General features: G+C 43.6%; 1 protein-coding gene across 2 annotated transcripts in view; it reads right to left on the bottom strand.

The window, feature by feature from the left end:
• Window positions 1-5,995: 5,995 nt before the first annotated feature.
• The window catches only part of NECAB3 (N-terminal EF-hand calcium binding protein 3), a 75,496-nt gene continuing 69,293 nt past the window's right edge, over window positions 5,996-12,198 (bottom strand). For both annotated transcript variants that reach the window (XM_072112199.1, XM_072112200.1), the window contains exons 12-13: window positions 11,399-11,490; window positions 5,996-6,641 (exon numbers count right to left, since the gene is read on the bottom strand). In XM_072112199.1, the coding sequence (XP_071968300.1) occupies window positions 6,616-6,641; window positions 11,399-11,490 (118 nt within the window). In that variant the 3' untranslated portion in view covers window positions 5,996-6,615. The remainder of the gene's footprint in view (window positions 6,642-11,398; window positions 11,491-12,198) is intronic.

Here is a 12,198-nt window from a genome sequence, read left to right as displayed (position 1 = left end):
TCTCTGCATCATCGCTGTATGTAACTCTATCAGTGTCTGGAGGATACAATCCCCCTCAGCCTTGGAATTCGGGATATGAGATCGGCCCCCTAACCCGTTACTTGCTGGGGTATTCAGATGTGTAATTTTACATTTTGTTTCTGAAATAAAAGGGGGACTTTTGACTCGCCCTGTATATGTGGTACCCCCGAGTAGCCATTATTTCATCACTGTCTGCCCTGTCTTGCACTTGGTGGTAGATACTAACTCCCTTACACAGTAAGCACAAGTTTAGCAGATGCACGGACCCCGTTATCCAACCTTCTTCACCCCATCCCGACATGGAGCATTGTGCTGCCAGTGTTTTGTATTAAACTTATGCGGCTTATGTCTTGTTTCTGGTTTGTGCTCATGAAGTTTTGTAGTTTTACCTGTAAGTAACAAGCAAAAACTGCTTAACAATGTTGGAACAGAAACTCCAATTTCATGACCCCTATATCTGTATCACCCTCAAGCCTATGGCTGTAACATGACGGCTGTGTCTTCACAGTCTTCATCCTCCGTTGACAAATCTGTCACCATAATTTACTGACCATAACTAACCGCTATGTTACATATGGGCTCTGGTCACACGTGCCATTAATTTTTCAGCTTCATACTAACTTTACAAATATGCAAATACAACTACAGCTATTCTTTCCAGACCCAGGAATGAAGTAGCTAAAGGGCAAAAAAAATTCTGCAGAGCATCTTTTCTCTCTCTTTGACCTCTACGAAAGTTGGGAGGTATGCAAGTGAACTTTTAGCACTGAAGGAGCTATGGCAGCGATGGTGAACCTTTTAGCGGCCGAGTGCCCAAACTGAACCCCAAACCCCCCTTATTTATCACGAGGTGCCAACTAAAAATTACAGCAGTAACTTATTGCTCCCTGTTAAACAACTTTCAATCATATTGGCCTTTTGAGGACAGCAACACAGTAGAAAGATGGAAAATGTACATCACTTCTCTCCAGTGTCCCTCTGTACACAGAGAATCATGGGGCCAGCTGGAGGTCCTCCAAAGATAATTCAGCCCTGTCTACTCATTCTCCTTCTTCCTACAGTCCCAAGTAGCGAAGTAAGTATCAAAATATGACTAAAAGCAGCATCTTTTAAGTTGCTTGGAACTGCAGGAAGATTATTTGAGTCCTGTCTGGTGTGCTGGGGCGATGGACCGGGTGCCCATAAAAAGGGCTCTGAGTGCCGCCTCTGGCACCCGTACCATAGGTTCGCCATCACTGAGCTATGGAAATATAAAAACAAAGGCATGCCTTACTAAACGTCCTATGGTGCAATAAAACAATGACACACACAACTGCAACATCCCCCACCGGGGCCTAGCCTTTTCTCGGGGCCTAGAGTCAGCCGGGACCCGTAGTACCTGAGTGGCTGGCGGTTGCGGCCTAGGCACGCTAGTGTCACGGTGCTTGGTATGGGGAACCGGAGGGCTGTCCTACAGCCTGGCAGGTCTCCAGCAGGGTGGTGTTGGCAAGAAATGATGAGGGAGAGGCTGCTATTGCGGTTCTCCCTGGGGCAACCCTTTGGGGTCTGGATTATGAGTCCCTGTGTGGTGGATAGGGTGCCCATGATGGTGACAGCCGTAGTAGCAGGGACCAGACGGAGGCAGACGTTGAACAAAAATAACTTACAGTTCTTTATTGGAACCGACAGGAACAGTAGCAACGTGCCTTAACAGGATGGTGGAATGCTGGAGATGTAGTTGGAGGGAGCCACAGGATGGATCCTCAGCCTGGATGCAAGGGCAGACTGGGAGGTAGCTGTGTCCTGGAAGGATGCTTCAGCTTGTCCTGGGTTACTTCAGATATCACCCTTGAAGGTAGGATGATACCCCTTTCTCTCACTGACTAACTCACTACACTCTTCAGGCAGGGAGCTGGTCTGGTGTGCTGGCTGCACTGACTCTTCAGAGACTGATCTGGTCTGTCTGACTGAGCTTGTCTCAGCTAACTGAACTTTAGAAGTTTCCTGACCAGGGGTTTTGTTACTCCCACTGGTCAGGTGGTGGTTACTCCTCCAATTGCATCTCAGCTCACAGAAACAAAGTATAAACACATGTGATTGGCTGACACATATTACATCACATTTAATGCTTAACTCCTGCCTTACCAGGCAGACTCTACCACTGCAGTGCTCATCTGTGTTATGTAGTGACCTGCTGTGGGGTTGATCAGACCCTTCACATGCTGCAAGCTACATGGTGGGACGTATTCGCAACAACCCCTCTGCCTTGCATCGGCGAGGGTGTTGCACAACAAATGTCAAGTTTTACCATAATTACACAGTAAAAGCTAGACAAAAGCACAGTGTGATAACTACCCTATGGTACCTGCACACAGGTTCAGAGATTTCCATAGTCCCTGCAGATTCATTGCAGATCTTGGGAGGGAATTTACCATTAATTCCAAGAAAATGTCTCCTTTACCGATAATTGTTGAAAATGACATCCTATGTGCAGCGACTCCTGTATTAGGAAGACTTCACCTGTTTGACTTTTCAGGTTGGTCAGGCACAGTACACACTAGAGCGGTGGCCATGCTGATAGCTATGGACCAGTGCTGTGTCTTTCCCTCCTGCACACCAAAAAGACATATAATATAGTCCTGCAACTTTTCAAGCTTATATGTGCAAAATCTTTTGCAACATTTTTACACTTCATCTTGGTCAGTCTTGGGAACAAATATATAACAGAATTATGAAATGTGATTTTTTTTTTTAAGTAGCAATTATCTGTGTAATCTAAATCCAAAAGAGGGCAGTGTGAAGGGTATGTTCCTCCAAGTAGGGATCAGCCTGTATGTCGCAGAAATAGCTTGACAGGTCATATGAATGGGGGTTATCTACATATTTGGAAGATATCTTTCCCCCGCCATCATTACTATAATGACTATGGGGCACATTTACTTACCCGGTCCATGCGCGATCCCCAATCCGTAATGTCTGATGAAGATGAAGTCTGCCGCAATTCATTAGGAGCGGTGCACCCGATATCCTGCATGTGTCGCTTCCCCGATCAGGTCCGCCGGAGTTCACCATCTTCTTCCCGGTGCATGTAAGTGCTTGGCTTGTGACACAATTTTAAATGTTAAATCCTGCGCGTTGTTCGAATCCGTCAGATCGTCCGACGGCACAGCCCCCCCCCCCCCCACACACACGATTTGTGTCACTTGAAAGCCGGTGCAATTGTGACACAATCTGATCGTGTGCGACACAATCCCCGGCGCGATTCCTGAAAAGTCGGAAAACCCGACGAAAATGCGCCCACGGGACCCTTAGTAAATAAGCCCCTATGTGTCATTCTCTGATCCTGTTGGCTCCCAGTGTCTGCTCATCTAGTTTTGAGGAGATTGGACTAACCGAATTGTGTTAACATTGCTAGTGTAAAGGTAATGTTAACACAATGATAATGGCGCATGTGAGCGCAGTGTAGAGTGTTCTGCATCAGATATTGTGCACCAATTGTGGAAAATCTGCTATCGCTAATCCACCCTCTACATTCAACCTGACATCAGTTCATGCCAAAATCTGCACCATGGTGTGGATTTAAGGCAGATTTATTGCAGATTAAATTTGATACCGATTTTCACTCTCCCATAGACGTCAATGTAAAATTTTCACTTGCCCATAAACTGTGGGGTACACCTGACTGTGTAAGGAGGGTATCCCTAGATTGGGGGCTGACATTAGTAGATGCAAAAGGGTTTAAAGTTTGGGTGCGATTGCACTTTAATAGGGTTGGTGATCTGTGCCTTTTAGATATGTTCTCACCCCTTCCCTGCTGCTTACCTCATGACGTCCTCCTCTCCTAGAGGATGTGGGGGGTTAATATGGCTGATGACTCAATGTTATCTCCCTCTTTGAGGCGACACTCAAGCTGTCCCCCCCTCCCACCAGAGTGGTGGAAGATTTGAGATGATGATTGCTCGGTTGGCCGACTTGCCAGCTGGGAGTCCACCTGGGCATACAGCTTCCAGGGCACAAAAAAATGTGTGATTCTATCCCAAGTGCCTGATTTTTGGATATTCTGGGTTAATATATAAAAAAATAAAGCTGTGACCTAATTTTCCACCTAGCAAGAAATCTATATTTTGGAAGTTAACGTATATGGCTAAAGTTTACAGATATTTCTGTTGCGGATAATTTATTGAAGTGGTTTACATACGGTGTTCTGTTGCCCTCCAGTCTGTCATGTAAGAAAACACTCTAAAATCAGCAAAGCTGCGGCACAAAAAGTGACACAATCATTCATTTATTTTCCTGTTTTTCGGCTTTGCCTACATTACTTTTTAAACATCACAGTCACTTTATTTTTAATGTATTAGATTGCGGAATTTCCTTAAGAACATCCGTGTGAAAAAAAACGGGAATAATAGGCAACTTGTTCTGTCAGAGCCTCCGCCTGCGGTACAGGCTTTGAAGGAAATCTCCAGTCTAAAAATATTCTGCCTTAAAGGTCAGCGGCTGAATTCTTGTATACTGCTCTGCACTTTTCAATTCAAGAAGAATGTAATGTCCCTTTACTGTCACAGTAACATTGATTGCATCTGGGATGTGATGTGTAAGTCCTTCCATGCAGACCATAGAGCCAATGTCAACTCCTGGCTGCAGCTTAATAACTATAACATACATTATATATTCAATGGGGCAGATTTACTTACCCGGTCCATTCGCGATCCAGCGGTGCGTTCTCTGCGGTGGATTCGGGTTTTCCGGTGATTCACTAAGGTAGTTCCTCAGACATCCACCAGATGTCGCTGCTGCGCTGAAGTTCCCCGAGGCCTGCCGGAATGCCCTGAAATTCACCGGCCTATACCTAGTGAAGGTAAGCGCGAGTCCCACGACACTTTTTTTTTTTTAAATGCGGCGGTTTTTCCGAATCCGTTGGGTTTTCGCTCGGCCACGCCCCCCCACCCGATTTCCGTCGCGTGCATGCCGGTGCCGATGCGCCAAAATCCGATCGAGAGCACCAAAATCCAGGGGCAATACAGGGAAAATCACTGCAAATCGGAAACACGTCAGGAAAACGCGAATCGGGCCCTTAGTAAATGACCCCCAATATTTGCTGCCACGGAGCTAAAGGGAGAACATCCTATAAGTAGAGATGAGCAGATACTAACCCCAATGTTCAGGTCTGGGACTAATATTGTGGATTTGGGTTCCTGAGCATAGACTTTAGCCGGAAGTCTGACAATCAGGTCCGGCTCACCACCCTTCCCCCACCAATCACAGGTGTTACCGGCAGGGTTAAGTGTTAAGTAGTGAATTATAATATAGACAGTTTGGGCCCCATGAACATCCAAACCATCCAGCAATGGGCCTTTACCCATGAAATCCTTGTACATATGTGCCTGGTCTCAGTAATCATGTACACAAGAACCATTTCAGGAGCTCCAAAGGTTCTGAAACCACAAAGTGAAAGCAGCAGAAGGGACGCATCTTCCATTCTAGTACCATATGTAGGAAATGATTCAAGACTTTAGGGGCTATGGTATTCATACAGTCCAAAGGTGTTATTCTACCCCTGACCAGACCCAAACCTGGACCGTAATTTCATATTTGGGTTTGAACAAACTTAAACTGTTACACTCATCCCTGCCTATAAGCAGATTATCATGCATACAACCCTCTATGATATAATATAAGATATAGAATAAATAACTATAAATCAAAACTTATATTTTAGCATTTTGTTGGTTGTGGCGGCCATTTTGAACTAACTGCTCTCTCAGTCTGTCCTATTGGCTATTGGTATTTTATATACAAGTGTTTTACCAGAAACAATATTACTCAGCTACCCACACCATCGCCAGGACCCCTATATCACTAGTATATGGGTCTTGGGTTCCCCATTCTTTTACACTAGAGGAAGGAGCCTGGTGCTACAGCTATACTTAGTATGACAAGTCCACTTTAACACCAAAGTATCTGTGTTAGAAAAACAAGACTATAATGAAGATAATTGTTCATACAGATCACTTTATTTACATTCTCTGGAAGTAATAAGGAACTTCAGATGTTGTCCGACCTGCAGGCTAGAAGGTTGAATAACTTTTACCCAGAAGGCCATCCAACATTTAGAGGAGAACTTCATATTCATACACATCAGCACATATTCATGAGTCTACAAAGTGTCACCTTTAAGGAAGGGGATGATCAGAAAATATGGACCCTAAGGCAAAGCTTGGAGATGCAAATGGAGGTTGGCCCAGGCCAGTGATGGCAAACCTTTTAGCCACCGAGTGCCCAAACTACAACCAAAACCTGCAATGCGACAATTTAAGCAGTTCTGGGTTCTGGGCTGCCTGGGAGTGCAAGAGGCCTTGAGTCCTGTTTGGCAAACTCTACCCTGGGGTGATGGTGCAGGTGCCCATAGAGAGGGCTCTGAGTGCCACGTCTGGCACCCGTGCCATAGGTTCGCCACCACTGCCCTAGGCTGTCATGACTTGTCGTATGTAAGATAAATGTAAGACTAATGAGTGACAGGAACGTGAGAACTTGACTAAACTGCTCCATGTAAAGACGGTCGAAAAGTGGAAGCAGATATGTTTCACTTCAGCCATGGAGGTCCATCCAGGTATCTTATGGTTCAAAGGTCCACCAGTCAGCTGCAAAACAGAAGGGTGGCATGAAGAGATAAGGTATGGAAGGTTCTACATCAAACACTATAGAAATTAATGGTACAGTAAGGACAAGACTTCATGCGTGGGTTGTGCCATTTTACCGGATCTAAGTCATCTTTGTAAATGCTCCCCCCAACTTAGGCTCCATTCACATGTCCAGGTGAGAAAATGAGCCACAAACCGGTTGGAGAAGGTAGGGAGCTGAGCGGCTCACACACACACAGTAATCTGAGACATGGTGACCGTGAGATAGCTGCTGAGACATGGCAATCGCTCTATGTAGACCGTGAATTAGCAGCTGTTTTTGCGGCAAGTTAACAGCCGCCATATGCGGACGGTACCCAAATAGAGGAAAGTTCTTCTTTTAACTCAGAATTACCATAAATAGCTCAATTGCATGTAATATCTCCTACTTATTTTTAGGTAGACTTGCATGCTGGGAGTTCAGTGGTGGACATCTGGCCTGGAGCAAAAAATATGAGCAATAACTATGTTATTATAGTATACCCCACCTTTCAATAAACGGAACCCCAAAAATCACGGGTCCAGTGTGGGTACTCCAAAAAAGACAATATTGGAACAGGGAAGATGGGATCATCACATTATTATACACCACTAGTGTGGATCCCTGAATATTGCACCTATAGTTGTGGCTGCTAGCTATGCATAGAACCTATTGTCCTCAAAGGGAAAGATCCCTTTAAGGGAAGAAAGCCAAACTAAGAAAAATGTACGAATGTAGAAAAACTTTATTGCATACAGTACATTAAAACTTTAGAACATCTAGGTAGTGGCAGAGGAAGAAATAGGGCATCACCGGACACAATATGGAGGATAGTAAATACATATATGAAGGGGTATAAACTAGGACTTCAATGTGGGCGATTAATATGGCTGTGTCACATACATAGTTAAATACAAAGGTCAAGCCTGAAAAAATGCCCATCACAGTATTACAGTATTGCATATGTCTTACCCAGGTATTGAGAGTCACGCTCCACTGTCCGGGATGGCACCTTCCCAAAACGGAACCGCAAAAATCACTGGTCCAGTGTGGGTACTCGAATAAGACTGTTATCACAGTTTGTATCTCTAGTTTGCTGTCCATCAAAATCCACCATGATAAACCAGGGGCACTTACTTATAGATCCAGGCAGTGTGACTGTGGTAATCTTCTTATGTTTTTTAACCATGGCCTCCTTCCTTCTAAAATCAACTTTTAATTTATGCTAATGAGCCTGAAAGACTACTGGGGCAGTTACCGGAGCCCCTCCCTTCTTTTAAAGGAAATCTACCATCAGTTTCTAACTTTATTAACCATTCATGCTGCTGGGTAGCTCCCAGAACCGTGAATACAGCTATACGTTTATTAGTAGTGCTATGCCACTATTTTAGTCCTAAAATTACATTTTAGATGAAGCACAAGTGCTTCAAGGGGTGTTACCAGAGACCCTCCAGGCATGCGGGACTCTGGCTATTACACACCCTCTGAAGCCCTTTGCCCCTGCCTCTCTGCTCCTTCTATGCTCTTCCCTCTTGCACACTCCCTCAGCAGCACATACTCCTGGCAGGCAGCAGGAGGAGGAGTGCTGAAGGAGCAGGGAGGCTGTGACAAGTGCTCCTGGGGGGTATGTATTAGCCAGAGACTCTGGAGCCTAGAGAAGCTCTGGGAATGCCACCCAAAGTGCTTATGTTTAATTTAAATCAAGATAAAACTACATTTTATGAGTAAAGTAGTACAACAATGCTACTAATAAACATATAGATGTATTCACACAGCCAAGAGCAGCATGACAGGTTAATAAAGATAAAATCTGGAGATAGGTTTTCTTTAAGTACCTAAAGAAACCTAAATCTTTGAAGCAATTTGTTTTTATTTAAAAAAAAAATGAAGAGCAGGTAATAACAGTAAACTTTGCAGTGTACTTCTTGAAAGGGGTATTCCTCCCACAAAGACAAGATTCTTAAATATATTCAAGATAACAAAATAACACATTCTCTTATTCACTGTTATTAACAACAATACAGAATTTCACAGATATAATTCTAACCTGTCTCTATCAGTCCTGGTGTTTACAATTTGGTTGACCATTAATCCAACTGTATATGTTCTGACTATGGTCGAATTCTTCTCCATGAATAGCTTTCTTCATGAATAGCTTCTCCTGTCTGCACACTGCAATGCTCTCTGCCTCCTACCACGCCCCCCTGTATGACAAGACCAGCTCAGACAAAAGCACTTCCTGCCGGAAAGAAGGAGTTTGCGGAAACTTACTCTATAAGCTACAAACAAGATATGGTCTTTATACAGTGGTACAGGGGAAGGAGAGAGATGCAAATACCAGAGTGTACCATAGGTGAGTTAGCAGAGCTGAGAGTATGTTATATCCATCTCATGGATCTCATCTCTAATCTGCCTCATCTCTTTCTCTGTGTGCCAGATGCTAGTACAATGTTCAGACTCTAAATGAAAGTGTAGATAAACCCTGTACCCTGATAATCTAACCAGATTGTCAGCACACAGAATCTCATAGCACTAGAGGGATCATGAAGAGTCTGCTTAGAGAGTCCCCGCTCACACTCTAGAATTTTACACTGACCTTCACTGAGCGATAGGAGCTAAAACAGTAAAATTGTAAAAGTAAGGGGGTTAAAAATTATATTTATATTTAACATCACTAGGGGATTAAAATTTGAGAACTTTCTTTCATGGGAAAACCTCTTTAAGTTAAACATTTTCTAAGTGCCTTCTTTCTCCTTTAGTGATCAGTGTAGGTGAAGTTCTATACACAACATAGAGATAAGGAGGCTAAAGATTAACTCTTTCCATACCCAGCTCATATTTCCCTTGTTAATTCAACTCTCTGAGGAGATTACCCTACTTAGGGACTGTCTATGAAGTCACTGGACACTTTATCAGGTTCCTTTATCTCTCAGCTGTCAGTGGATACAGGACAGAAAACTGATTTACACAAACTGCTTGATATCAGAAGAAAGGAAGGGGAAAACAATGGACACAGGAATAAATTTTTATAATAAAGTACATTACAAAGTTTCCTATTATCATCTGCACTGTTCTTTTATAAAATATTGTTAATCCTCGAGTTACCCTTGAATCAGAATTCGATTAAGTTAAGAACAGTGCTTTATGTTATGTGGGTGTGAAGGGGCCATGATTACATTCTTCTTCTTCAAAGCCTCGCTGACTCATTAATACGACGTTCATAGAAAATCTCATCAATACAAACTCATCTGCTTTGATGGAAATCAGTCACAAAAAGTTTGTGGAAGAAAAACAATGGCATTATGTGACACTGCTCAATATATCCCCATTTCACCTACTTTGTGTATTTCATTGCAGATCTATATTTCAATCGCTCCTCCAGAAGAGGACTATTGCCCAGCATTTTAAAGGGACTCTACCAGGAGGTTTGACCATACAAAGCACCAAGCAGTGTTAGGTATTGGCCCTGGAGGTCTGTGTAACCATAACTTTATGTATGCTATTAGCAGCAGCAGGATTGTGAAAAATATATTTATATTCCAGGATTGTCATTGGATTTGACGCACTGGTGTGTGGGATCTCTTCACTGAACTGCTGCACAGCCACAACCCTACTGCATTAAAAAGATTCTGTTGAGATATAAAAGTAGAGGGGCGAAGCTGCACAGTCCACACCCTCTGCTGGAAAGGGTTTCTGGTTACATATTACAGTAATGGGGAGGGGCTGGGGATCAGTTTGAAAGCAGAGATCAAAGAAGACAGCAGTATGAAGAGCCTCCACTAGTGTCCCAAGTACAGCTCCAATCCTGGAATATAAATGCATTTTTTTTCATTCCTGTTGCCAGGGCCGGCCCCAGCTTTTTAGTAGGCCCCTGAGGGACAGAGACTCAGTGGGCCATTTTGCAGTGAACTCTCTAAAAATTCTGAAACTAAAACAATCTCCTGTTCCCTAAAATATTCCCTAGTTTATCATACCAAACAGCCCCCTCATGGTTATTTTATATAAAGCCCCCCTCAGCCCCTATATTCCTTATGTACAGCCAGCCGTTCCTGGCCCCCGACACTTGCCCAAGAATGGCCAGTGCTTATGCCAATTACACCACACACAAAGGTATGTTTACGCAGATCTCCAGTGATGCTACTTAATGCAAACTTGTCACCCGGAATGTCTTTTTTACCTGCTGACAGGTTCCAATAGCCTATGCTATGCTGATTTTAAAAATGCGTTTGTCAGCATTCTGAATAATGACACTACTTTATAAAACTGGCTCCCTGCCAGCAGTGTGTGGCGAGTCCCAAATGTGGGGACATCTGCAGTCTGTGTGTGCTTGTGTCTCAGTCTCCTATCCTCCACACTTATCCCTCATCCATCTCCCTCCACCTCTCCCTTCTTCCTGTCATATGTATTGAGCAGACACAGTGTTGGTGTGGAGGAAAGGAGACTGAGACACAGGCACACACAGGCACCCACCCACCTCCCGGGACTCATCCCACACTGCTGGCAGGGAGCCAGGTAATGTGAAATAAAGTTTTATAAAGTACTGAAAGTAGTGTCAGAATTCAGAATGCCGACAAATGCATTTTTAAAATCAGCTAAACCTGTCACCAGCTAAAAATGACATTCCTGGTGACAAGTCCTGTTTAACAATGCTGAAAGACCCTTTGACACCATATTCTTGATTTCTTCTACAAACATTTCACTTCAATTATAAATCCAACTTCATGATTTTTACTCTCACCTGGGAAAAGCATGGTCTTGATCTGTTCTGGACCTTCAAGACAATCAATGACCGCTCTCTGAAAGGTTTTGCTCTGTGCGGATTGCAGATGACTACAAAGGGAGAGAGGACATGATGCGGTAGAAATGAATAATGACCTAGATGACTAATCTCTCCAAGCCACAATACAATGACTGAATGTCGAGAGCTGCATCCACAGAACAGTCAGAGCGGAGCGGCAGTGCGGAGGTCGCGTCTGTTTTCCTCTTTATGTCATTATCTATAAAGCTTTCAATGGGTTTTGTGGGTTAGGACGACTTCCTATTAGGACATGTAGAGCTAATAGATATGTGTCCTCCACATCCAGACCATCAACTAATAAAGTGGAGTACTGCGTCACGCATGGCCTTCATCTCCGGACGACACTGACATGAACAGACTCCCATTGATTACAATGAACACCATGAAAAGCTTAATTTTCCCATAAGCACCATAAGCTGGACTCGACTGTACTTGTCTATATTCAGAAGTCCCATGGGGGGTAAAGAATGTGCTTGACCACCACCACAGGACCCTGTTTCTAAGCATTCAGCAAAAAATCTGATGAGTCAAGTTTAGTGTGAGCTACAGAAAAGGAGATATACGAAGTTAAACAAAAAACTATTATAGTTTTATCTGCAGCTCGCATATCTATGTCTTTAACTGCCTCTATCTTTGGTTCTGTGGCCCAAAGAATCACAAGCCTGATGCATCTGAAAGATGAGATTCTTATCTTTAATATGACACCAAAAGCAAGTATATATAGACTATATAGAACCCAA

Source organism: Engystomops pustulosus, chromosome 6, assembly GCF_040894005.1.
Source record: "Engystomops pustulosus chromosome 6, aEngPut4.maternal, whole genome shotgun sequence".
Lineage (NCBI taxonomy): Eukaryota > Metazoa > Chordata > Amphibia > Anura > Leptodactylidae > Engystomops > Engystomops pustulosus.
This window is presented reverse-complemented; position numbering and strand designations above follow the sequence as displayed.